Source organism: Galleria mellonella, unplaced genomic scaffold (genome assembly GCF_026898425.1).
Source record: "Galleria mellonella isolate WM207_F2 unplaced genomic scaffold, CSIRO_AGI_GalMel_v1 utg200, whole genome shotgun sequence".
NCBI classification, from domain to species: Eukaryota; Metazoa; Arthropoda; class Insecta; order Lepidoptera; family Pyralidae; genus Galleria; species Galleria mellonella.
This window is the reverse complement of record NW_026442034.1, coordinates 497,957-525,093: the sequence shown is the minus strand read 5'-3', so window position 1 is coordinate 525,093 and position 27,137 is coordinate 497,957. Positions and strand designations below refer to the sequence as shown.

At 37.8% G+C, this 27,137-nt stretch overlaps 1 protein-coding gene and 1 long non-coding RNA gene across 4 annotated transcripts in view; one reads left to right on the top strand and one right to left on the bottom strand.

Annotated features, from left to right (window-relative positions):
* The window catches only part of LOC113519148 (cell adhesion molecule Dscam2-like), a 271,730-nt gene that overhangs the window by 10,943 nt on the left and 233,650 nt on the right, over positions 1 to 27,137 (bottom strand). The window contains exons 10-27 of the mRNA XM_052894222.1: positions 12,071 to 12,224; positions 10,765 to 10,913; positions 10,193 to 10,283; positions 9,601 to 9,782; positions 9,121 to 9,266; positions 7,939 to 8,074; positions 7,147 to 7,266; positions 6,770 to 6,946; positions 6,229 to 6,373; positions 4,974 to 5,122; positions 4,167 to 4,395; positions 3,188 to 3,342; positions 3,042 to 3,112; positions 2,226 to 2,463; positions 1,856 to 1,983; positions 1,280 to 1,442; positions 850 to 976; positions 332 to 504 (exon numbers count right to left, since the gene is read on the bottom strand). Of these exons, the coding sequence (XP_052750182.1) occupies positions 332 to 504; positions 850 to 976; positions 1,280 to 1,442; positions 1,856 to 1,983; positions 2,226 to 2,463; positions 3,042 to 3,112; positions 3,188 to 3,342; positions 4,167 to 4,395; positions 4,974 to 5,122; positions 6,229 to 6,373; positions 6,770 to 6,946; positions 7,147 to 7,266; positions 7,939 to 8,074; positions 9,121 to 9,266; positions 9,601 to 9,782; positions 10,193 to 10,283; positions 10,765 to 10,913; positions 12,071 to 12,224 (2,733 nt within the window). The remainder of the gene's footprint in view (positions 1 to 331; positions 505 to 849; positions 977 to 1,279; positions 1,443 to 1,855; positions 1,984 to 2,225; positions 2,464 to 3,041; positions 3,113 to 3,187; positions 3,343 to 4,166; positions 4,396 to 4,973; positions 5,123 to 6,228; positions 6,374 to 6,769; positions 6,947 to 7,146; positions 7,267 to 7,938; positions 8,075 to 9,120; positions 9,267 to 9,600; positions 9,783 to 10,192; positions 10,284 to 10,764; positions 10,914 to 12,070; positions 12,225 to 27,137) is intronic.
* On the top strand, positions 6,338 to 25,953 carry LOC128200527 (uncharacterized). Of its 3 annotated transcripts, XR_008252749.1 has the most exons (5): positions 6,338 to 6,515; positions 7,897 to 8,208; positions 24,328 to 24,482; positions 24,991 to 25,108; positions 25,678 to 25,953. It is a non-coding gene; the product is annotated as an uncharacterized LOC128200527 (long non-coding RNA). The 3 variants fall into 3 exon arrangements; XR_008252751.1 differs by lacking the exon at positions 24,991 to 25,108 and having other exon boundaries at positions 25,678 to 25,693; XR_008252750.1 differs by lacking the exons at positions 24,328 to 24,482; positions 24,991 to 25,108 and having other exon boundaries at positions 25,678 to 25,949.

Here is a 27,137-nt window from a genome sequence, read left to right as displayed (position 1 = left end):
GATAATATCTTTCCCTGTTAAAGAAACGCAGGACATCTTTATCTCTTAAAGAAAATTCAATCGAGCAATACTCATCGCAAATTACAGCGATTGTGTTCGGACACCACATACTACAGCAGCCTCCCCAGAACCTCTTCAGCCAGAAACGTTAGTTCGGAAGGCAGTTCAAGGTATTTGCAATATTTGCCTCTAGCACCACATCTCTAAAACATCAATTTTTCGGCGGTCTTGTTGCCTGATCGTTTAAGTCTTTGCACCATACAAAAAAATTGGAAAAACCAAACAACTCCTTATTATATATATTCAATACATTCACGATAAAAGAACTCACCTCTAGCGTTAGGCTTTCTTGCAACGATAGCGCTCATCTCGCCCTCTCCCGATGCGGTGGCAGCCGTCACCCAAAACTCATAGGTCTGGTGCGTCTGCAGTCCCCGAACTTCTACCTGGTACTCCTCTTCACCGTCCTTATGGAGTACCATCACTTGGGAGTGCTGTCCTGTCCTGTCAAAAGGGCTCTTTACTCGATATCTAAAGAAGTCGTATGACGAGAACAAAATGATTACATATAAGTAAATTATTCCTTAGGACTTTTGTTATTGGTGTCTTAAACAAGCAAAATGAGGAAAGTATATGAGAATAGTACTGTACGACATGGTCTTAAATTCAGTGATTTAGACTGTGTGAATTTTAAAGTAGTAAATTACAACAAATTAAAGTTATACGACAACCATTCAGTATCTAGAAAATAATACCTCTAGTAAATTTTTGAAACACGGTAGGATATACTATCCTATCCGTTTTACGTGCGTACTATCTCTAAAATTGCTTCTATCAATAGTGTCATACCTTTGTGGTCTATTGTACACGGTGTAGTGTTTGATCTTGCCATTCTTGTGTACTGGAGCAAGCCAGCTGACCATCACCGTGTCTTCCGAGTTTGCTAAAGCTTTAATATCAGCCGGTGCTCCGGGCACTGAAAGTATATTTTAATTATTGAAGCTCAAGATACACTCGACGCAAGTAATTTCTATTGGTGTAAAATGTAAGTTATAGAACAAAGTATTTTATGACCACAATCCAGAAACTTCATGCAAATGCCGTGATGTGTGCTTTTCATAACTACAGAAACAACTAACGTCTGTACAGGTGGCAATGTATGTATGTGTAGTTACGATTAGCTTGGAAAAATAATTTAGGTGCTGACGTGTATTTGTGGAGGAGAGGTGAGATCATAGTGGGGTATTATTGCTTATAGTGCGGTATGAGGCTGGCTGACCGTCCTCGTGCGTGCGGCAGTGCGCGGCGGCGGGCGGGCCGACGCCGGCGGCGGTGCGCGCGCGCACGGCCAGCGAGTAGTTGGCGGCGGGCCGCAGCGCCTGCAGCAGCGCCTCCGTGCCGCCGCTGCGCACCACCTCCGCCTCGCCGCTCTCCTCCCACGCCTGCATCGGACACACGCCTCTAAGGCTAGCGGCACATTCCGCGTATCTTAACCGAAGATACGAAAAAATGCCAATATATCAAATTGTCAATAGGTTAAATTACATCATATAATAAAATGAGAGGATACATTTTCATGACAATGCACGACAAGTTAAAAATAAATAGTAAAAAAATAGTAATAATGGTTTAATCACAAAGAGTTAGCTTTTTATTTTATATAATACTAACAGTATGGTCCGCTTTTTTATGCGGGTATATAATTTTTTTTTTAGTATAACTTATATTACTCGCTGATAAAGTGGCTTTCTATAAGTGAAAAAAGTTGTTTTTGAGTTTATCTACCTTAAAAAAAAAAAACTATCAGATCCTTTCTCTTTACAATATTAGTATAGATAAATACAGAACAAATAACCTCATACAACAATTCGTATCCCAGCAGTACTCCTCCGCGGGCAGCAGGTGGCGGTGGCTCCCACCACACGCGGATGGACTGAGACGATATTGTCTCGCAGCGAACACGCTCTGGTGGTGCTTCCGGTGCTGTAAGTAGATAATAATATTTGTTTTCTTTTGCTACTTTATTTATTTGCTGTTTCTTAAAGCTGAAAACACTAATTTGGCTTTTTATATTCTCTACAAATTAACACATTGTCGCATAACGACAGTGATAAAAATTCGTTGTAGGTGCGCACGCGCACCTCGTAGGTGGCGCGCGGCCGCAGCCCCGGCGCCGGTACCGTGCAGCGACAACAATGACAGCGAGCGACACGCGCGCCACTGACCTGCCTCGAGCGTGGCGGCGGCGAGCGGCGCGCAGGCCGGGCCGGCGCCGACGGCGTTGTAGGCGCGCACGCGCACCTCGTAGGTGGCGCGCGGCCGCAGCCCCGGCGCGCGCGCCGCCGCCGCGCCCCAGCCGCCCGCCGTCAGCGCGCCGCCCGCGCCCGCGCCCTCCGCGCCCACCTCGCGCCACCACGCCACGTACCCCAGCAGCTCGCCGTTCCACGACTCCTGCGGCGGCGGCTGCCCGCATACAATATACATATATAATCTTTATTGCACTTGAACAATAGATACAGCGGTTTGTTTAATAACTTGTTAGCAAGGGAGGGCTTATCTCTAAAAGAGATCTCTTCCAGCCAACCCAGTGTAGTTAGAGAGAAAATAATTAATTGGCGGGTAATCTAGTGCGAGAAAGATACAGGTAAAAATAACGTAAATAAAACAAACATACACAAATATGAGTGCATAATATAATTATATAATTATACTTCTTATAAACATTCCGCCTTGAATGGAAGCCGTCCGCGGCGAAACGCGGTGACATGCGGTTGATATGACTGTTTGCAACATAATATGAGTGTAGATCTTAAACAACGGTGCACTATTCGCTGCGTTTGCGCATCTGCGGGCGCAGTGAGCCGAATTATGCGTGCGTGGCAAATTTCACATGCATGATGTGTCGTCACGCAAGATTTACACTTAAAAGAAAGTTGTCGTTTTCGCTAACACTGTTCGACTAAACCAATATTAAACTTAATATAATTGGATCGCTTAGTTTTAAATCAGAGTTAAGGACAGTCAATGATTTTTCTTCTAACCTGCCATTTGATGAGTAGTTCTCCGGGTTCTGTCGCTTGTACTTGTACATTCTGAGGAGGCTCAGATGGTGCTGAAAAATGATATATCCATTAAATTTTTTTTTCTTTTACGCAACTTTAAATATTTCACATTATTTCATAGGTACCTTCTTCTGACGTTTGTATAATGACTGAGTCTGAATATTCACTCTCGCCGATAGCATTGACGGCCGCTAGTCGTAGCGCATACGCTGTAGCTGGACGTAGACCCTCCACGTTATATTCCAGGGTTATCTCTGAGCCCAGGTCAGCTGCATCCTCTCTAAAATATAAAATTGTCCTCTATCAAGTATCGTTTAATTTCAACTTCTTGAACTTCATCATCATCATTTCAGCCACTACCCGTCTACCGCTGGATATAAGCCTCCCCCAAAGACCGCTATAAAGAATGGTCCTGAGCCGCCTGCATCCACTGACTCCCTGCAATGCATTTCATATCATCACTACATCTAGTGGGGGGAGGGCTCATTCTACACTACGTTTACCCGTACGCGGTTGTCACTCAAGAACCTTTCTTCCCCATCGGTTGTCGGTTATTCGAGCTATGTGACCCATTGCTACTTTAGCTTTTTTTATCCTTCGGGCTATGTCGGTTATTTTAGTTCTTTTGCGGATATTCTCATTTCGGATTGTATCACGCAAAGAGACTCCAAGCATAGCCCTCTCCATAGCCCGCTGAGTAACTTCAAGCTTTTGCATACGGGCAATCGTGTAGAACCACGTATTGGTTTCGTAAGTCATCACTGGTAACACGCACTGGTTAAAGACCTTTGTCTTCAAATTCAAATGAGATGTAGGTACCTTTGTCTTCAAATGAAGGTATTTTGGATGAAAAGATGTAGCATAGTTTTCCCAACGCTGCCCGGCCGAGTTGGATTCGTCGGTTGACCTCTCGGTCGAAGTTAGATTTACCCATTTGGACAACTTGTCCCAGGTATACATACTCAGAGATAATTTCAACCGTCGTAACTCCTTGAACTTACCAAAATAAATTTGGTCACTCTTTATACTTTCACTGGTTATTCTACTTCCAAAATCTACTAGTATGAAGTGATAGGCAAAAAATAGTAAATAATCTATGGTTACCTCGTTGTAACCCTGTCTGCTGGAACGTCCCGTGTGGGTGCATCAGCCCAGTCGTCCCTGGCATCGGTGCCCTGCCGGTCGTGGTCGCGATCGCGGTCACCAACTACTCGGTACTGCAGCTTGTAGAGGTGGACGCGTGCGTTCCCGTCGTAGCCGCGCCGCCACGATATAGTAGCACCGCGCCCGCTGCGCTGGACCACTTGCAGTCCACGGGGCGCCTCGGGGAATTCTGAAAGACATAGACAGGTATTTTTCATAATAGCTGGTCAAAGTGACCACACTTCTGAAGGATAGAAACAGGTATTTTCATAACAGTTGGTCAAAGTGACCACACTTCATCTGATGGTAAACAAGTAATTTAGTTCAAATTTGAGGGTTGCCACCACAGAGATTCTGTGTTAGCAATTGTCATCTTAACAACTTGTGAGTGTGTTTTTATACCCCGCTTGAAGGCTGCAGTATTGTATCGTATTAAAAGTAATAAATTAAGAACATTGAAATTGATATCATGATTATTCTATTATTATATTATTCTGTGATTTTGATGCCTAGTTTGGTGATAAGTATATATCACGTATATGTCTCCAAACCCAGTAGTTTTAATATCACACTACTTCATACAAACTAAAAGTCATACCACTGGCATGTAAATTTCAAATATACAAGTGTGGCAGAGTTAATAATACAGACAACATTATTTAAACATACTTTCTTATAGTTATATGCTATTTTGGATAATGTTTAATTAAAGATATAAAAATCAATAACATTTAGATTTTTGTTTCCTTGCAGAATTGTTGGAATTACCTTGCACAGCTAAGTATATGAGCAGTTCGTCCCGGCCGTAAGAATTTTCGGCGCGACACCTGTACACTCCTGAGTCACGTCTCTCCGCATGAGCAATGTTCAGCTGAGAACTAACGCCGTTCTCTGAACGTTTCTCCGATACTGACACCCTGGAAAATTAGGTTATAGCCAAATTCAATAAAATTTAAGTAATTCAACTATCAACTACCCAAGGTTGATGGGCATTAAAAACTTAACAAGTATTTTAGGCTTTGCTTCTTCGTACTCCGTCTCGCGGACACTCCGTACAAAAATTGACAGTATGTATACTTTACGACAAAACATATTTCTGTTGTCAAATATCTATGATTGTCAGGTTATCATATTCATTTGAGTGGGATTTTTTTTATGCAACTTAGAATGGCAAACAAACGGTTTAAGATGGAAAGTGGTAATCGTCAGTATCATGGACATAACAGTGTATACTGTTTCACCCATGATACTCCTGATGCGTTGCCATTCCTGAGGACTTAGGTGTTATTCCACTGTACCCTGTAAATTCACTACCATATCCCATCCTTCAAACCGAAACACAGCCATACAAACACAACTGCTTCGCGGTACAAACACAAATAGGATAGAGGTGCCCATGCAAACGACTTTTGTACAAAGTGTTCTTCTGGTGAGTGGGATATAAAAGTGTAATTCTGGATATGGAAGCATGAAATCTCAGTTATTAGGAAATAACAGCATAAAGTTATTTATTCCTTATTCCATTCCTGTGGGTCTCTTAAGAGGCAAATGCCTAATGGTAGAGGGACGGGCAGCAGCAGCGTTCCTCTTAAAACACACCTAAAAGCCTAACTGCGGTTGCCAATCCGCCTGCCAAGCGTGGTTCTACTACTAGTAAAACACCCCTTATGGGGAATGCTTTAATTCAGTAGTGGGAAAGTTAACGGTTGAAATAATGAGGGAATTTATGAGTAACATAGGCTCCACGGTACTGTTCATGTCTACGTGCGCATGTTACCACTATTCATCAGCTATATCGACAGCTTGATTTCGATTCATGTTTAATAAAGAATGCCAATAGAATGGGAGTGAATGCGGAAATTACTGGGAATAGAGAAGAAGGGAAGGGGAAAAAATATTACGCCGACCTTAAATAATAATTGGGATAGGGGTAGGAAGATGATGAAAAAATGCTACTACTAAGTATACTAATAAGTAAGCAGCTTGCTAGGGTGAGAAGACAGCGGCGAGGAGCAGGCGGTACCGGTAGGTGGCGAGGTCGAGGCGGCGCGCGTTGTGCGTCCAGTGCAGCTGCAGCGGCGCGTCGCCGCGCGCGTCGCAGTGCAGCGCGGCGGCGGCCGTGCGCTGCACCGTCATGTTGCGCGACGAGAACTCGAAGTGCGCCGGCTCTGCGGGGACAACCTTCACCGCTTATTACCGGACTGATATATTTAAGCGACGCTAAATACATAAAATATATATCTTAGACATCTATCGTTCTGATCTGCACTGTCATCTATAGATGTGGACATTACGGAATACATAATTATGGTAAGTCCCCTTCCCTGTATTTTAATGATTATTTTAAAACAATATATCAAATTGAAATTTTAATTTTAGCCAGTTATGTAGAATAGCTAGAACTTCTATAATAATAGTAGTCAATATTATAGTCAATGTTGGTAGTAACACGCATGCAAATGGTAGCGAAATTAAATAAAATAATTGTAATCAACTAAACAGTCTTCTTAAGTTTCTGATGATTTGAAAATTTTTCAACCTAAATTTTTCTCGTGAAAACTCACCATTGACTGAGACAGTTATAATCTTAGACAATCCCCTCCCAATACCGTTTTCGGCTCTGCACATGTATTGCCCCTCGTGGTGATGAGCGGCCGGCGCTATGCTCAGTGTCCCGTTGGTGAGCACTGAGAACTGCAGGTCCGAGTTCGATACTAGACGAAAATCACCCACTCCAGTGCCTAAAAGAAAATTATGTACGACAATGTTAAATCAGAATAATTAAAAGGCTTTAAAAGAGTTTCTCAAATAGACATTGGTTTAAAACGTACGTACGTAATAAAACATTTATGGACGTAGTCATTTCTACATATTAATAAGTAGATAAAAAGCGTCTATGTTTGGGTAAAACGAAAAAGTTATTGCTGGTAAATGTGTTTACCTTGTCCTTTTAGCCAAGTGATTCTTGGTTCGGGATAACCTTTTGTAGCGCAGTGCGTCAATATTTGAGTGCCGAGCAAAGCTGATACATCTTGGGGCTCGTACACCCACGAAGGCGCCACTGGGATAAATGGAAGTAAAGAAATTAAAACTTGTTATTATATTGATAAAAAAATCTTCTTTCTCAAACTTCGAAGTGTTCATGCAGATTTGTTTATGCATTTTAGAATGGTAATTAAGCTGACGGCCCTCCTGATGGGAATTGGTAATCACTGCAGTTAGTTTAATGAAAAGTTTCCTTTTGGTGACCTTCGCTAATGTAACTAAGAAGCTGTTGATCCTTAAAATTGACCTTTTTAGGGTTCCGTACCTCCAAAGGAAAAAAGCGGAACCATTATAGGATCACTTTATCGTCCATCCGTCCGATTGTCAATACCCTTTTTCTTAGAAACTCGTGGAGGTATCAAGTTGAAATTAATATCATATAAAATAATGTAAGTTCTAAATCGATGCAATCAAAAGAAGCCGTTTATGTTACATTTACATCACATATTTTGATATTAAAGGGAATCAAAACTTAACCCTTTGACTTAGAATCACAAAATTTGGCAAGAAACAATGTTATGTAGCACAAGTAAAGGTAAAAATCCGAAAACCGTAAATTTGTAGTTATTTCACAAAAAAATAAAAATTGATGTTTTTGTACGGAACCGTCATTGCGCAAGTCCGACTCGCTTTTTCTTTGTTACAGTAATATCCCCACTATGGTACTATACCGTAATGTATGCGCTACCTTTGACGGCGAGTGAAGCGGTGTGGTTGACCTCAGCGGCTGAGTTGCTCGCCACGCACGTGTACTCGCCGCTGTGCTTCGACGTCACGTGCGAGAAGATCAGGAAACTGAACTCGTCCAGTGACTTCTCTTGGACCTTCCATGAAGATACGAACTACATTCAGTATTCAAAGGTCAATAAAATCTTAGAGTCTGACACTCTGATTTAAACAATGGAAGTTATCGGATAGTCCTTTTCAGTTCTTGTTGAACCTTGACACACCGAAAAAAGTAAGTATTTTTAATATATTTTGACGCTTGCTATTTCTATACGTTTTTTGTTGGTCACTTAACTTTTATATGCAAATGATTCTTTGATTTTTTAAGCATTCAAACAAACCTACGTTAAATATCAAATGGTACCTATTTATAAATAAATTTTATATTTTGAAACTAATAGCCTTAATGTTATTAGGATGCTTCGTGTTATGAGAAATCAGAGAATATCTGGAGGTACACTGCAAACTTGTGACAATTAAGAAAAGTTCATATTCTAAATTGGCACGACTAAGAACTTAAGTATTTTGTTATTTCTCATCAAATCTCTTATCGAAGAAAGCAATCCTCTTCGTATTCAATATACTGTCAAAGTTTTGTAATGATAATGCACAATGTTTTATAGTAGCAATTAGTATCTGCATCACATATACACTGTTTTTTTTATACAACTTAGAATGGCAAACAAGCTGATGCCCACCTGATGGAAAGTGGTAACCGTCGCCTATAGACATGAGCAGTACCATGGACATAACAGAGTATACTGTTTTGCCAATGATACTTCCCATACGTTGCCATTCCTGAGGACTCAGATATTATTCCTCTGTACCCTGTAAATTCACGTCATATCCCACCCTTCAAACCAAAACAACCATGCAAACACAACTGCTTCACGGTAGAAACACACATGGGACAGAGATACCCAAACAATCGACTTTTGTACAAAGTCTCCCTCTGATATAGATGTAATTAAAATTAAAAGACTCATAAGTTAAATAAAAGCAACTAAATCTATTGCATTATTGTAAAATAGGGACCTAATTCATACAAATCGATACCATACCATACCAAAGCAATGCCTAATATAACGCTATATAGGTTGTTCTAAAATATAGTAGCTAATGAAATCAGGATTACGATACTCACTTGTAAATTCGAAGGAATATGCTGTCCATCCTTTAACCAAGAAAAGTAGACCGGTTTATCTCCAGACGTGATGCCACATAGTACTTGGATGGAACTACCTTCCACTAGGTCAGTTGGGAAAGTGAAACCAGCTATTTTTGGCGGATCTGAAATATCAAGTAGTAAAAATTTAAATTTAACGAAAAAAAAAAATAACACAAAGTTGCAATTACAAGATAAAAAGATGAATTTGACACTAGGCGAACCTAATACAATGTCAATACAAATGTAAAAATATGTAATGATTTATCTGTCATTATTTGTACCAATAATAGTTGATTAATAGTATTGAATGGATAGAAAAATACAAAAGATCACTCAAGCAGGATGAACTTTGCACCATCATTACTACGGACATGATTACGATGAAATCTCTCATTTTATAATAGAAAAAAAGGTAAAAGTACATAAAGAAGCAGGAAATGTTAAACACCAACTAACTTCTAACAAATATCTGCACGTCCTTCTGTGCGTATTGTCCCGAAGGGGCAGTCACTCTGCAGGAGTACACCCCCGCGTCGGCCGGCTCCGCTGGCCATAGGAGCAGCTCACCGTTATTCCCGGATAATGCTCTGCCGCCTGTGGAACTGAGGTCCAGGCCACCGCGCTGCCATCGAATCTCACTGGAAAATCAGTTTTCAACTATTAACATCAAAGGCTAATGCTTTGCTGTGAATTTCATTATGATTTTTGGGAATGGATTATTGTTAATTTGTATTAACGGCAACCATACCTTGTTCGCTGTTGAATACGTTGGAACTTCCTCATAAAATGCTATAAGGAATGGTCCTGTTTCACCTGCATCCAGTGATGCACATAACAAGTTTTCATTAGAGAATATTCAAACAGTATAAAATTAAACTGAACTTAAAAATTGATACGTAACATTTGGGAGTATGTACAGGGACGAAAACTATATTAGATTACAAAACAGCAGGATCAAACGATAGGGCGTATAGAATTAAACACTGAACTACAAAAGAAAATGAAAACGGAACTTATAATTTTACTAAACAAATGCACCTCCATCAACCTGATTGGAAATCCGGAGAATGGACAGTAGATGGTTGTGTTGACGCCGGCCACGACGCGGACCGGCCCGATGTTTCTTATTGAAGGTGTACCTACCAACAATCAACAGTTTCGTATAAAAAATGTACAATAAAAAACTTATAAACTTTCGCATTTTGTATGGTTTAAATTCTTTAAATCGACATGCTACAATATACTTGTGATGTGACTACATTTTATACAACTTGGCCGAATTGTGAAGTGAAGTAAATAATTTAAAAAACTGGCAGAGCACATTAATGAAACTAAAAATGATTTAAATTAAAGATAGGCAGATGGAAAATAACTTTATTAATTTACGTAGAGAAAGCAATATAAATACTAGTAATAAATAGACTGACAATAAGTTCCCATCTATGCTATTAAAAGAATGCCAATAGCTCCTTTGTATATATGGCATCTGTTTATTAATCCGCGAGCTTTGTCTTCAAGATCATAATCATTTGTCAACAGGTGAGATTACAGTTAGTCGAAAAACTATTCAAAGTGTAATATATTTTTAAGAAAAATACTATATTGCTATTAAACAATTACCATAAACATTGAGTCTGGTGGAGTGATCGACCGCGCCCCTGGTGTTGTGAGCTCGACACGTGTACCGGCCGCCGTCGTCAGGCCGCACCGACGAGATGTTCAAGAAGCTCACCACATCGCCATTTGAATTCATGAATTGTGACACTGTCCTATAAAATTGTATAGAAAAATGTTGTAAAATTGTATGACGTCCTGTGTAAGAAAGGAAGTAGAGTTTGGAGACCTTTTGATACAAAGAGACGACACGAAGCTCCGCGAGATCCGCTTTATGGTCAATGACCCTATATAGACTATAGATGCATTACATTTCAGCATCATATCAGCCGTTTATTGTTCACTGCAAGACATAGGCTTCCCCCATAAGGGGAATTTTTCCAGTAGTTACTATACTTGACAAGCGCGTTGGCAATCGCAGTTAGGCTTTGGTAATATCTAAAGAGGGACGCTGCTGCCCATCCCTCGGCCGTAAAGTTCTCTTAGTCTTCTTATACGACACACACAGGAAAAAAATAGGTGGCCCATTCTATTATTACATTTGCTTGCTATTTTCTTAAGACGCGAGGATTTCACATTGTATTATCATCCAAGCTTTTTAACAGCGAAAATTGATTAGACAAAAACCCATATATTCGTGTTCATAGCTGAATGCTACTTCCCTCTTGATTTCTACTCTCAAGTAATTGTACATGCACAGTTATGTTTTGGTTTGGAGAACGAGATAATGTAGTGAAATTACAGAATACGGTTGTATAAGATCTGACTTCTTAAGAATAGCAATAGATGAAAGGTACCATGGGCGTCAAAGTTCATTGAGTGGATATTATGGTACTATTCATATCATATAATGGTCTACCAGAGGGAGACTTTGTAGAAAAGTCGATTGCTTGGGTACCTCGTGTCACATTCGTGTTTCAACCGTGAAGCAGTTGTGTTTGCACGACTGTGTTTCGGTTTGATGGGTGGGATATGGCGTGAATTTACTGGGTACAGAGGAATAACACCTAAATCCTCAGGAATGGCAACGCTTGGGGGGTATCATGGGCGAAACAGTATACTCTGTTATGTCCATGGTACTGCTAATGTCTATAGGCGACGGTTACCACTTTCCATCAGGTGGGCCGTCAGCTTGTTTGCCATTCTATGTTGTATAAAAAAAATCTATATACCATTACCACTTTACCACTTTAAAATTGGTAGGCATCAGCTTATTTGCTATGCTAAAAGACATTGAAGGAAATATGTACAGTAGACTTTCTTATTGGTATAATTTATATCTTCTAATAATATTATTCTTCTAAAGCGGTACCTTTGTGGCGTATTGTGTTCCTCGACTGGTTGTCCATCCAGTAGCCAGGTGAACCGCGGTGGTGGTGAGCCTGACGCGGCGCAGTGTAGTGCCAGGGCCGGTCCAGGGTGTAACGCCTGCTCGATAAACGTGTAATGCAACTCCGGGGCAGTATCTGGAATTTAAAATTTGAAATTTTGTTTTTTTCGTAATCATAATACAAAATGGCATTTTGAATGTAGTCTTATATGCAGTAAAGTAATAACAATTAGTCTTAATATTTTAATGTATCCATCAGGCCACGTGATATGATTCCCACAGTATCCATTCACCTCCCACAAGGTGTATGGATCTGCATAAAGCATTTTCCAGACGTTAAAAAAAAAGGCGACGTGATACGCAGAGATAAAGAGAATGTTTCAAAGAAAATATTAAAATATAACCGCTTGTACAACGGATTGTGCTCAGAGGGATTGTTCAATATGATGTCCACGGCCACTTTCTACCATCGTACGGCTTGCCATTGATGGGGCATTTACTATCATACCCTACAGCCTAAATGGTCGCTTATAGCGCAGTTTCAGAAAAATTTTCTTCCACGAACACTCAAGTTATGGAATGAGCTCCCTGCCGAGGTTTCTCCAAGAGACTGTAGCATGGTGTTCTTCAAAAGGGGGTAAAGAGGTTTCTTTAGAGTCGGTAACGCGCGTAATACCTCTGGTATTGCAGGCATTCATGTACTAAGATAACCATTTACCATCAGGTGGGCCGTATGCTTGATTGCCACCTCAGTGGTATAAAAAAAGTAGGTATGAGGACGATTATAAGAGTGGGGAAAGATCTAAAACAAATAGATGGACTGTGTTATGGACAATATGGCTTGAAAGAGAGTAAGTGAATACTGAAATAATTACAAATAGAAATGAATGGAAAAATCGAATTATGTATAATTTCTTCTTAGATTACAGAGTGTTATTATGCACGACTGCGTTATTAATTAATTAATTTATTTATTCATTTGTACAAATATGTGTACATGACGGACTTAATGCTAAAAGCATTCTCTCCCAGTCAACCATAGGGAAGTGTCAGAATACTCGAATGTGTTACTAGTAATTATTGATATACATACATACTAAAATTACATATATAAACGAATAAATATATATGGATAACAAATATACTTACACATATATGACATATACTATATTATACACGAAATTGAGAATAATATAAAGCATTTACTGCTCGGATAAAGTAAAAAAGTGAGCGTGAACGCTTTTTTTGAAAGACGGTTTAGTCGGTAGTCTCTTAAACTTAGAAATACCTAAGTTGTAAACGTTCAGAATAGTTACACCGTACAACTTTAATAACCCCGTTATGAGTTTAAAGTATTTAACTAACAGACTTAAAAGGCTATTATAAAACTACTACTACATTGAAACCGTTTATATTGATCAAGAAACATTGTAATACTCGTATCTAATACTTTTTTTTTATACAACTTAGAACGGCAAACAAGCTGATGGCCCACTTGATGGAAAGTGGTAACCGTCGTCTATAGACATAAGCAGTACCATGGACATAACAGAGTTATTCCTCTGTACCCAGTAAATTCACGCCATATTCCACCCTTCAAACCGAAACACAGCCATGCAAACACAACTGCTTCACGGTTGAAACACGAATGGGACAGAGGTACAGAAGCAATCGACTTTTGTTCAAAATTTTCTCTAAATAGGAATTAGAATGAATTTATTTTGAATGCATTTGAATAATAAAAAGGTTGACTGCTCCGCTTGCAAGAATATGCAATAACTATAATCATATATGCGGTTTAGATCCGGATATATGGTAGACGTAAGCCATGACTCGTTGGCAGTGTTTCGCGGTATGGTACTGAAGACCATGTAGATTTAATTGCCTAGTCTTGCTTTATATTTGTATTAAAATTTTGTAATAAAAACAATGTAATTATAAATTTAATTTATTTTATTTTATATATATATATATATATATATATATATATATATATATATATATATATATATATATATATATATATATATATATATATATATATATATATATATATATATATATATCAATACATAGTATAAAAGAAAGTTCCTTCCCATCTGTCTGACCCTATGTATGCTTAGATTTTTAAAACTACGCAGTGGATTTTGATGCGGTTTTTTTAATAGATAGAGTGATTCATAAGAAAGGTTTATATGTATAATACATGCATAATATAGTAGAGAAGAACTATTATTTTAAAGATTTCTAATGTGATGTGATGTAATGTGTACCCGTGCGAAGCCGGGGCGGGTCGCTAGTAAATATATATATATTTAATATGTATACTATTGGTGTGCGTAATTATAAATAAATAAATAAGAATTAAAAGCCCTAAAATACCTACCAGGGTGCTAGTAATTGTCACATATTATGTCATATACACATAGAGGTCGGTTAATATCAGGGCCGGTATGATCTGTGATAAACGAGCGCCATACATCGCAGCCTTTGCGCTTTGTTTATTGCGCGGAATTCCGCGCTGATTGGATTTTGTTTTGACATTCTTGATTTATTGATCCACTATTGTGTGTATGTGGTTTTGTTCACGTATAGCTAGATAATTTGCAATCAGTTTGTTCAAAACAAATAAGTTAATTATTCGTTTAGTCAATCTAAATATAATGTGATAAAATGTACATTTATTTTATCCTTTCCAAAAATAAAAAGAAATAAACTAGTGTAGGTTTACATTTGGTTTAGTTTTTGTATCAAATTGACATAGGCAGTACTGACTCGCTAAACTGGCATATTTAAAAATTGATTTTAAGTCAACGTATTAAAGTACTTATTCTAAATATAAACGAATTGCAGTCTTTGGTGCATTTGTAACTGATTCGATGTAAATTTAACGTTAGATAGAATATATATCATAATAGTTGTATGTATGTAATATGTGGGACTACACGACGATATATGTACGTATATATAAATATACAATTTTTTCAGCTAAAATTTATTGTCATTATCGATACAAGATTTTCGGAGATCGGCCGTAGTTACACATATGCTAGTATTTCATATTTAAAACGGTATGAATTATACATTAATGTATGTATGTTGGGACACTTAATACGACACGACGAACTTATGAACATTATAATAGAAGGTAAGATAGAAGGAAGAAGGGGGAGAGGGAGACCGAGACATAGTTATATCAGGCAGATCAAGGAAGGAGTTGGTGTCGTATCGTATCAAGAGGTGAAGAGACTCGCTGAAAATCGTAGTGAGTGGCAAGAGCTCCACCGACAAGAGCGCGGCTCTTAAATAGATAGATAGATAGATAGTATGTATACTTATAAAAAGATAAAATGAGTGTGTAATGCTGGAATTATAATGTTCCGAATGGCTGGCGGCCTGTATTGCAGGGTCCGGAAGCCGGATGGCGCGGTGGGCGATTTGTTAGCTACAACTGGCTAGAAATCATCGTGGTCGGGCGTACGGATATTATTCTATGTTGATCATTGTGTATATTGTTTCATATTTACAATAAAATGAGATATATCGAGACCATTTCACCATTACAAATTTCATCCCAACCATCTGGACGAGTGGCGGTCCTCCACCGTGCGTTTTTAAAGCACTTTCTCCCACGCACAACCACTCTTTGGAATCAACTTCCAGCAGCAGTATTTCCGAACCGATACGACAACATAACCTTCAAGAAAAGAGCAAATTCCTTTTTAAAAGGCCGGCAGCACACCTGCAATGCCGTTAGTGTTGTGGGTGACCATGGGCGGCGGTAGTCACTTACCATCAGGTGAGCCGCATGCTCGTTTGCCGTAAAAAAAAAATAATCTTCATTATATCAGCATTTTACTGTCCACTGCTAAAGATAAGCCTTCTCCTTGGGAGGTTTTTCCAGTAGTTTTCATGGTTGGCAAGCGGATTGGCAACCGTTGTTAGCCTTTGGAGATGTTTTAAAAAGCCACATGGCAGAAGAGCAATTAATAAATATAGTATTACGTAGATTTTATCACGTAAATTATTAGAGCTATTGTTATCAAATATTATTTTGGATTGACATATGTAGATTGGCAACCGCAGTTAGACTTTGATGGTGTTTTAAGAGGGATGCTACTGCTCATCAACAATTGAATACAACAATCGAATTAAAACAAATGAAATAGTCGCCTTTTACGATACGTACAGGAAAGAAAGGGATGGTCTTTTCTATGTATGTCATTCATACGACAATACAAAGCCGAGTATTGACTCAAATAACTACTGGATACTGAGGTACTCGAGTGTTTACAAGTATCTAATTTAATTAATTTAATAATAATTTATTTGGAACAAAAACATTGGTTACAGTATTATTAAAAACGATGATATTTGCAGAAGTATAAAACTGTGTCGCGAACATCAACGCCCTCCTCCTCATTGCAGGATTCCAAAACAGACAATTATAATAATAATAAATAACAATGGCAAAACCCCCCCAATAGGGGGAGGCATATGAACAACGTTGGACAGTTAACGGCTGATATAGTATACCTTTATGTAGACTAGTAAATGTACAGTATTATTGTCTAATTTGAAATAACAAAATTTGAAAATACAAAATCTCATCTGAATACGTTTCTTTGGCGTTATATAAATGTTCAATTTACAAGAACTCATCTAAAGTCCGAAACAAATCAAATAATATCACTCGCGTTGCGTACCGAGAGTGAATGTTATTATCTTAAAAGTTAATAATCTGCAGGATTTTACAAGAATCTGTCATTGTTTAATTTCACGAGAAAATTAGAAAACTGCCGGAGAATACTTGAGGAAGTTTCAAATGATTATAAATGGGCGGCACAAGTTGATTAACACCATTTGTTTACAGCGATACTTCTGCGAAACTTCGTCCAAATAAAACATTACAAGTTGCACTGTATAAACAAGCTATAATGACCGTCGCCATCTTGAAATGGCCGCCATATTGTGTATGTGTACGTTACTACACGAATTATGTAAATAACCTATTGTTTCATGTATAATGAAATTGACCATTTTGTGTAACTGTGGCACACTCACGAAAAATTTCGTTATATCTTTTATGTAGTTTCTTTTTGTTTTTTTTTCTATATGTTTTGTTTTATTTCTTTTTTTAAATGTGTACGAATATTTAATGTCATGTAAATTAATTATACTTATATATCTATAATTAATTGTGATGCAAATAAATTATATATCTATTTATTTATTTATATATACTTTTGCACAAATTAATATATATCTCTACTGGGTGGACTCAATGCTTGATGGCAATCTTAACCGTTACGCTAAACAGAGAGAGTAAATGGCGGTGCATAGATTTAAAAAAAAATTAAATTAAATAAATATTTTGAGAGATAATAACAATTTAAGATAAATAAACATACAAACATATAGAATCACATACAATACATATATATATATATATATATATATATATATATATATATATATATATATATATATATATATATATATATATATATATATATATATATATATGTATTGTATATATATGTATATTAAATTAAATTAATAAATATATCTATCTATCTAATTCCACAAACTGAAATGAACTAGTTTAATTTTAGTTGTTGAAACTAGTAAGATATGGTATACTAGGTAGATTTATCGAGCAAGAATGAATGGAGATGTCGGTAGGGGCCGCCCTAGACGGACGTATGTTGACCAAATAGGCGACGTGCTGAAGAAGGGCCAAATTAAAAGTACCCGTAAAGTAACCGGCGAGCGTGTTTTAAAAGATTGATGAATATGGAAGAAGCGAAAGAGGTTTGTTTGAATCGAAGCATTTGGCGTTCCATTGTTTCTGCCTACCCTAATGGGAGACAGGCGTGACAGATATGTATGTATGTAAAAATAGTATTAAACCGCCTACTTAATTTTCTGCCTGCTACATGGTTTATTTGGTAGAGAACGTCATTAGGTGTTAAATACGCCATATGTACACTTACTTATCTATAGGTACTTATAATAAATTTGTAGAGAGGTCAATTCTGTATGGAATGGAATATATGTCCAAAATAACTATCAGGGGGTGATTAGTGATCGATACTGGTGCAAAAATTCAATCAGTAAAATTTTTGTCTGTCTGTATGTTCGTTATAGAAACAAAAATTACTCGACGGATTTTAACAAAACTTGGTACAATTATTCTTCATACTCCTGGGCAGGTTATAGTATATTTTTCATCACGCTACGATCAATAGGAGCAAAGCAGTGAAGGCAAATGTTGGGAAAACGGGAGAAGTTACTCCATTTTTAAGTTTCCGTCGTGTGTGTTTTTTAATTGTTATATATTTTATGTTTAATTGTTCATTGAAATTTAAATAAATAAATACTTTTTATCTTCATCCACCACACAAAGCTTTGGAGTATAGACAGATACTTCATAACATGAGTAGAGCATCTAGTGAGACGATTACGACATCCGTGATTAATCTTTAGCACATAAAAGTTCCCGAATGAGCTAGATTATGGCGGCATAATGCAGCGGGGAGGCCATAGATCGTCCCCATTATTCCATTAGTCGGTTCCGGATTGCCGGCGTTGACTTACGGTCTGACCGCCACTTTATTATAGACATTATTTCACGATAACGGTAGATATTCGACGGGGATTAAGTACACTTTGATTTATTCATAGAATTATAATGATTAATTTAATACCATCTCTGCAGAAAAAGTATTATTTCGAGATTAATATAATGTATATTTATAGTTATTTAATTCTCTTATGTTATGTTATATTGCCTTGCTTTTTACTATTAAGTGGGTATTTGGTATTCCTGTCTATTCAATGTTAAATATGTTCTGTTTACATGTGGAAACTTTGCTGATTTGTATGTTATTTATATGTATTGTTTTGATGGGTGAAAATGGTATGGTAACCCCGCCTGCGCTAACGGGATACGCCGGCGGAGCACCAGTGAAGGTGATAGATGAGAATGAAAACAGGCCAGTTAGCCCATCATGATGAATTCATCAGGAATTAATCATGATAGTTTCCAGGGGGAACCGCGAGGAGGTCGACCTGGTTGGGTATATTGCTAGCAATGGGATTCTCAATCTCCATTACTAACAATCCCTTTCCCCCTTATTTATATGTATTGTTATCGTCGTTTAAAAAAAAAACCGTCCAGAAATTGATTAATTTCTCCCCACTACAACATCCGCCACGCCATAAGCGGGAAGCAAGTATTAGACAACGAGCAAAAGGCGGTGCAGTCGCTCGACAGAAACGGAAGGGAACGCATCGGTCTCTGTGTAGTTTTACTAAGTATAGAATATTCATTTTTCATTCATAATTAGAAAGTACCGTTATGATTTATTAAACTTAAAATTCATTAGTCATGTTACTGATTAGATGTCATTTATACAATTAAAACTTACTAACTAGGTTATTCAAAAATATTAACGTTATAATAGCCTAATTAGAATTACAACGGTTTAAATTTACTATTGTTTTTTTTTATACCACTGTGGTGGCAAACAAGCATATGGCCCACCTGATGGTAAGTGATTACCGTAGCCTATGAACACCTGCAATACCAGAGGTATTACGCGTGCGTTGCCGACCCTGAAGAAACCTCTTTACCCCCCTTTTGAAGAACCCCATGCTGTAGTCTCTTGGGAAAACATCGGCAGAGAGCTCACTCCACAACCTGAGTGTTCGTGGTAGGAAACATCTCTGAAACCGCGCAGTACGCGACCATTGAGGCTGTAGGACATGATGATGAACTCTCCTCCTAATTTATATACATAATTATCGATTATAGTGTTGTTAAAATTGTCAAGAGGGTATTCAGAATATTATGGCTTACTATGTGATTCGTTAAAATAAATGTATTAATCCTAAAATTGTTTTTAGTATATACTAAGTGTAACAATTGTTTGTTTAAATAGCGATGACATCGTGTAACATATTTATAAAAAAAAATATACATATAATTAGGTATCTAGATTTTTTTTGATGAGTGAAAATGGTATGGTAACCCCGCTTTCGCTAACGGTATATACCGGCGGGGCACCAGTGAGAGATGACAAGTGAGGATTAAAAGACAGGTTAGTTAGCCCACCACGATGAATATACCTAGAATTCAGCACGATTGTTTCCAGGGGGGACCACGTGGAGGTCGACCTGATAGGGTTTATTATTAGCAATTGGTCCCTTCATTAGTAACGATCTCTTTCCCTTCATGCTTTGTTTATTGTCCTTGAATAAATAAACGAAAAAAGTAAAAATAATAACTGGGCACAAATAAATTATTCAGGCGATAGTAGGCTTGATTTGTATACGTTATAATATGGGAAAGAACAAAGCAGTTTTTGACCGTAAAGTGAATTGTCTAGAACATGACTGGTTTTTAAAAAGTTCGTAATACGACCCTAGACCGGATTAGGGGTGGCGCTGTAAAGTAAAGTTACTGGACGAGGTACAATCTACGCTGCTGAATAAATCTTTGTTTCTACAATGAAGTGCTGAAAGCCCTGGATAAATTGGATTTTGTGAACAATATGTACAAATATACATGTATAGGACGCGTATTTATATTTGACTTCAAATAAACAGTTTTTCTAGGCGACTAAGGGAGCTTATGGTAGAGGGATTGGCAGTAGCTTTTTTTTATACAACTTAGAATGGCAAACAAGCTGACGGCCCACCTGATGGAAAGTGGTAACCGTCGCCATGATATGATAAAGACATGAGCAGTATCATGGACATAACAGAGTATACTGTTTCGCCCATTATACCCCTCACGCGTTGCCATTCCTGAGGACTCAGGTGTTATTCCTCTGTACCCTGTAAATTCACGCCATATCCCACCCTTCAAACCGAAACACAGCCATGCAAACACAACTACTTCACGGTTGAAACACGAATAGGACAGAGGTACCCAAGCAATTATTTATTTATATTTTTTTTTACACTACTAAGGTAGGAAACTAGTACGTGGCCAATCATAACAGCAGTTAACTGTCCAATGCTGAGCCTGAGGGCTATCCTCCTCTCTTTTCTGAAGAACCTCCTGCTGTAGTCTCTTGGCAGAATCTCGTCAGGAAACTCGTTCAATAATTTGAGCGTTCATTCGTTTATCAATATTAAATCTGTTTTATGTAAAATCTTATATAATTCTGTCACAATATTAATAAAATATTAATACCGATCATTTGTGCAAAACTTCGTACTTCAATTAAATTTTAATCGCATCCATTTGGACAGAAACGTATTTCTTGGATTTCAAATTTAAATCCAGTTAATTAAATTATTGTGCGTCTGTCAAAACAAACGTCATTAATTATTTTAAAATAATTATTTATTATAATTAATTATTTTTTGCATATACTGCAACAGCGCCCACTAGTTGCCTAAATTAAGCAGAGATTGTACTATAGATATTTTTTTTTAATGAATTATAATAGAATGGTAACCCCGCCTGCGCTATCGGTATACACTGGCGGGGCACCAGTGAAGGGTGATAGATGAGAATGAAAACAGGCCAGTTAGCCCATCATGATGAATTCATCAGGAATTAACCATTATAGTTTCCAGGGGGAACCGCATGGAGGTCGACCTGGTTGGGTATATTGCTAGTAATGGGATTCTTAGTCTCTATCACTAACAATCCCTTTCTCCCCACTATAGATATTTTTTTGTAATGGATGATAATGGAAAGGTAACCCTACCCGCGCTATCGGTATACACCGGCGGGGCGTCAGTGAAGGATGATAGGTGAGGATGAAGTAGGTCAGTTAGCCCATCGTGATGAATTCAACAGAATTGTTCACGATGGTTTCCAGGGGGAACCGCGTGGAGGTCGACCTAATAAGGCATATTACAAGCAATGGGGCTGTGAAACTCCATTGCTAACAATCCCTTTCCCCCACTATTGGTATTGGAAAACTGAATAATAGGTAATTATTTTCGTTTTGTAAATACAATCATATCATACGCTAAAATGGCCGTGTAGTTTCGGCATAGAATAGGCCACCCCCCCGTGGGTATCATAGGTATCGACTAAGGGAGGGCGAAAAATGGGCAGTAGCGTCCCTCTTAAAACAACTCTAAAGTCTGACTACGGTTGCCAGTCCGGCTGCCAAGCGTGGCAAATACCAGCGAAACCCCCCGAGGGGGAGATTTATGTTCAACAGTGGACAGTTAAAGGCTGATATGATAATAATGATACGCTAAAAAATATCTAGATCAAACAAGCGTCTACAAACAGACACACCTACAAATATTCATATTAGAAGAGGGAGACACTGTACAAAAGTCGATTGCTTAGGTACCTCTGTCCCATTCGTGTTTCAACCGTGAAGCAGTTGTGTTTGCATGGCTGTGTTTCGGTTTGAAGGGTGGGATATGATAGAGAAATTACAGGGTACAGAGGAATAACACCTGATTCCTCAGGAATGACAACGCATGGGGGATATCATGGGCGAAACAGTATACTATGTTATGTCCATAGTACTGCTCATGTCTATAGGCAATGGTTACCACTTTCGATCAGGTGGGCCGTCAGCTTGTTTGCCATTCTAAGTTGTATTAAAAAAAATGTATTTTACAAGGATCGAAGCGGCGACTATCGGAAGGTGAGGCGATACAACAAACCGCTGTACCAGCAAGGTGGTCAATAAAACAGTATTACAGCAGCAATTTTCCAGAAAACCTTAATATTCGTTTTGTCATTGTCCCACTGTTCCGGACACGTACAGTGAGTGACATATCGCCTGTCTGGATATTGCTGCGTCTGGCGTTAATCGATGGCCGCCCAGTCTATGACATACGAGTGTAAACGATTTTGCTTACAAATACATCATACTTTGTACAAAAGTCAATTGCTTGGGTACCTCTGTCCCATTCGTGTTTCTACCGTGAAGCTGTTGTCTGCATGGCTGTGTTTCGGTTCGAAGGGTGGGATATGGCGTGAATTTACAGGGTACAGAGGAATGACACTTAAGTTCTCAGGAATGGCAACGCATTGGCGAAACAGTATACTCTGTTATATCCATGGTACTGCTCATGTCTATAGGCGACGGTTACCACTTTCCATCAAGTGGGCCGTCAGCTTGTTTGCCATTCTAAGTTGTATAAAAAAAAAAAGATTAATTCTTGTCAAATTCGTCACGATAAGGCATTCATCCTCACATATCCATTTCATTTTCATCCTTTAAAGTGGGAGCTACTAAGTACTAACTCGACTTTAGTCCATCACTTACACCACAGTTTGTAATGTCGCATACAATTGACGCATACCCCATTCCATTAGTGCTGACGTTAATCAATACGGGAGCAGACAGAGTGGACCAGCCTCGCACTGCACGTAGTCGATAATCATTGTGCAGTGTTGATTTAATTAAATCAATGTCAAGTTACAGTGATGCAGCTGCGCAAGCAGACGTTAGTTGAGACTTTGTGGGTAATGTATTTTGCTTTGTTCTTGTTGCTTGAAAAGTTTTCGGCTAAATGTTTAAAATTACTATGAATAATATTGTTTGCTTTTTACAATCCATTCCAATCCAACTTGCAACAGGATAATTATTTTATATATATATATATATACTAGCTGATAACACTAGAAGTGTATAAAATTAAAAAAAAAATTTTAGGGATGGGTCACCCTTATCATTGAGGGGTATAAAAAATAGATGTTGGCCGATTCTCAGACCTACCCCATAATGAACATAAAATGTCATGAAAATCGGTAACGCCGTTTCGGAGGAGTTTGGTAACAAACACCGTGACACGAGAATTTTATATATTAGATATATATTTAATGGATATTTAATTAACTCTGATGATAATTATTTATATAAAGATAAGAAAAGATATATTTATTTAACAAAGTATGTTTGTATTAGCACAGAATTTATCATTGCTTCCTACACTAGGCTGAGCCTGTCCTGTAGGAAGCAGTACTCGCGTTATCATATACATGCATATAGATATTAAACATAGGCTTTTTAGCAGTACTCACAATTGTGTAACTAATCTGTATAATGCAATTATTTCATTTAGATCTCACCACCAATACACATGTATTAATAATAAGTATTATGAATGTGTGTATGTTATGTATTATTTTCATCTTCGTAAATAATACAGTATGTTTTATACGTGTATAAGTATATTTGTTATTTATATGTATTTATTTGTGTGTCTAAATAAATTTTAGTATGTATATCAATTAATTTTAGCATTCGAGCATTCTAACAGTTCCTTAAGTTTGACTGGGAGAGAATACTTTTAGAAGAATTTGTATGATTTTTTGCAAGCTTCTTATAATTATACGAAGTAAGATATGAAGAGAAGAAGTAATGTATCATCATTCCTTTTTATCCTTAATACTATGGTAAGAATAAGGATTTTTTTTATACAGCTTAGAATAGCAAACACGCTGACGTAAAGTGGTAACCGTCGCCTATAGATATAAGCAGTACCATGGACATAACAGAGTATACTGTTTCGCCCATGATACCCCCCATGCGTTGCCATTCTTGAGAACTCAGGTGTTATTCCTCCGTACCCAGTAAATTCACGCCATATCCCACCCTTCAAGCTGAAACACAACCATGCAAACACAACTGCTTTACGGTTGAAACACGAATGGGACAGAGGTACCCAAGCAATCGACTTTTATACAAAGTCTCACTCTTTCTTCTTCTTAGAGGTTTCTTCAGGGTCGGCAACGCGCGCGTAATACCTTTAGTATTGCAGACGTTCATAGGCTACGGTAATTGCTTACCATGAGGTGGGCCGTTGCTTGTTTGCCACCTCAGTGGTATAAAAAAAAAAAAGAAAAAATACTAAACATTCACCTTTTTCTAGCAAACTTTGACTTCAATATATATCCTTTCTAGTTGAAAAGGGAACGTTAAACACTAATAAAATGGCCCAACAAAAATGCCAGCACTAATCTATTTTCCGTGAACATCTTCCGTAATCTCCTTCCGCGACGTACGAAGCAATAAACCGAAGGTATACCTGCTTTAAATATTCAAATCAAGCCGCTTTTCTATTGAGATGAGTTTAGTTTTTTATCACAATAGTTGAGAAAATTGACTTCCAGTTTACATTGGAAATGTCCTAATGTTAGACGGGTAATGAAGGCATTTGTTACATTTATATATCTTATTTCAATAATAGAAATAATGTTCACAATTAAAAGATTTCGTGACAAGAAACAGAATTTACAAGTAAATCAAATGAGCCGAATTAGAGAAAATCAAGTAACGGAGGGACTGGCTGAAAACCAGCTCTGTGCAGTTCACATTGCGCTGGGACACTCACAGCATCAGCTGAGCCGGTTCCTTTTGCCGAGTATGGGACACTTTTTGTATATGTTATTTATATTTTATATGGTAATTGTATGGCAATAAATGTTTCTATTCTATTCTATTCTAAATAACGTGTACACAATTTACTTATAATTAAGATTATTGTCATCATATCAGCCTTTTACTGTCCACTGCTGAACATAAGTGCCAGTAGTTGCCACGCTTGGCAGGCGGATTGGCAACCGCAGTTAAACTTTGGAGATGTTTTAGGAGGAACACCGCTGCCCGTTCCTCGCCCTCCCTAAGTCGCCTCTTACGACACCCACGGGAAAGGAAGAGCTGGCCTATTCTAGCCCGGGACTGATACGGCGAATTCATGTCATAATAAGCGTTAAATTGATATTTGTTAAGGAGATTATTTATAATATTTTAGAGAAATGTATATTGCTTACATTTATATTTTTGTATGTAAGTACTATAAAACTAAGTATAAAGAACTCTTTTAGAATTAAGTACTCTTTAAGCTTGCCTTTGTACATATGCTTAACTCTGTCATATTTCTTATGTAATACTAGTATGTACAATAAAGTGTAAATAAATCAAATAAAATTTAATGAAACTTTAATTTAACAAAACTCACATCAATTTTGTTAAAGTAATTACAGACGAGTGTTACGTTTATTGCGCATTTTGTATTTTTATCGAAACCATTTTGTTTTCAATTTAAACATGCCAAAGATACGATTACAAAATCCAGTATCCTAAATAAACAGTGTTTTTTCCCTTTCTTGATTCGCCCTCCTCAGTTTGGTGAGCTTTTGAAGGCAGATCAATTAGAGTTCGACTATTCAAATTGAATAGGCTTTTTTCAGGTTCGATTTAAGTCTACTTGTCGTATCTTGATATTATAAAATAACTTGGGAAATGGAATTTCTATTATTTTGGATAAATTCGTATATGTTTTTTTTTATACAACTTATAATGGCAAACAAGCTGACGGCCCACCTGATGGAAAGCGGTAACCGTCGCCTATAGACATGAGCAGTACCATGGACATAACAGAGTATACTGTTTCGCCCATGATACCTCCCATGCGTTGCCATTCCTGAGGACTCAGGTGTTATTCCTCTGTACCCAGTAAATTCACGCCATATTCCACACTTCAAACCGAAACACAGCCATGCAAACACAACTACTTCACGGTAGAAACACGAATGGGACAGAAGTACCCAAGCAATCGACTTTTGTACAAAGTCTAGCTCTGGTATACTGTATACAGTATACTTTACTATCATCATTATATCAGTCGTTGACTGTCCACTGCTGTACATAGGCCTCCCTTATAAAAGGAGGTTTGCCAGTAGTTGTGATGCTTGGTGTGCAGGTTGACAACCGCCGTTAGGCTTTGGAGATGTTTTAAGAGGATTTTTGAGAGTTCGCTCGTCCTCCATCAGTCGCCTGTTACGATATCCACGGAAAAGGAAGAAGCGGCCCATCCTATGCCGGGACCGCACGGCAAACTATATTGTTGGATGGGGGAAAAGGGATTGTTAGCAATGGAGACTAAGAATCCCATTGCTAACAATATACTTTTGTACTACACTATACGTATTGAAAATTGTTTTAACAAATCATGTTATGTTGGTGCAATAAAGTGTTAAATAAATAAATAAAAAATAATATACCCAGCCAGGTTGATCTCCTCGAGGTACTCCCTGGAAACTATCATG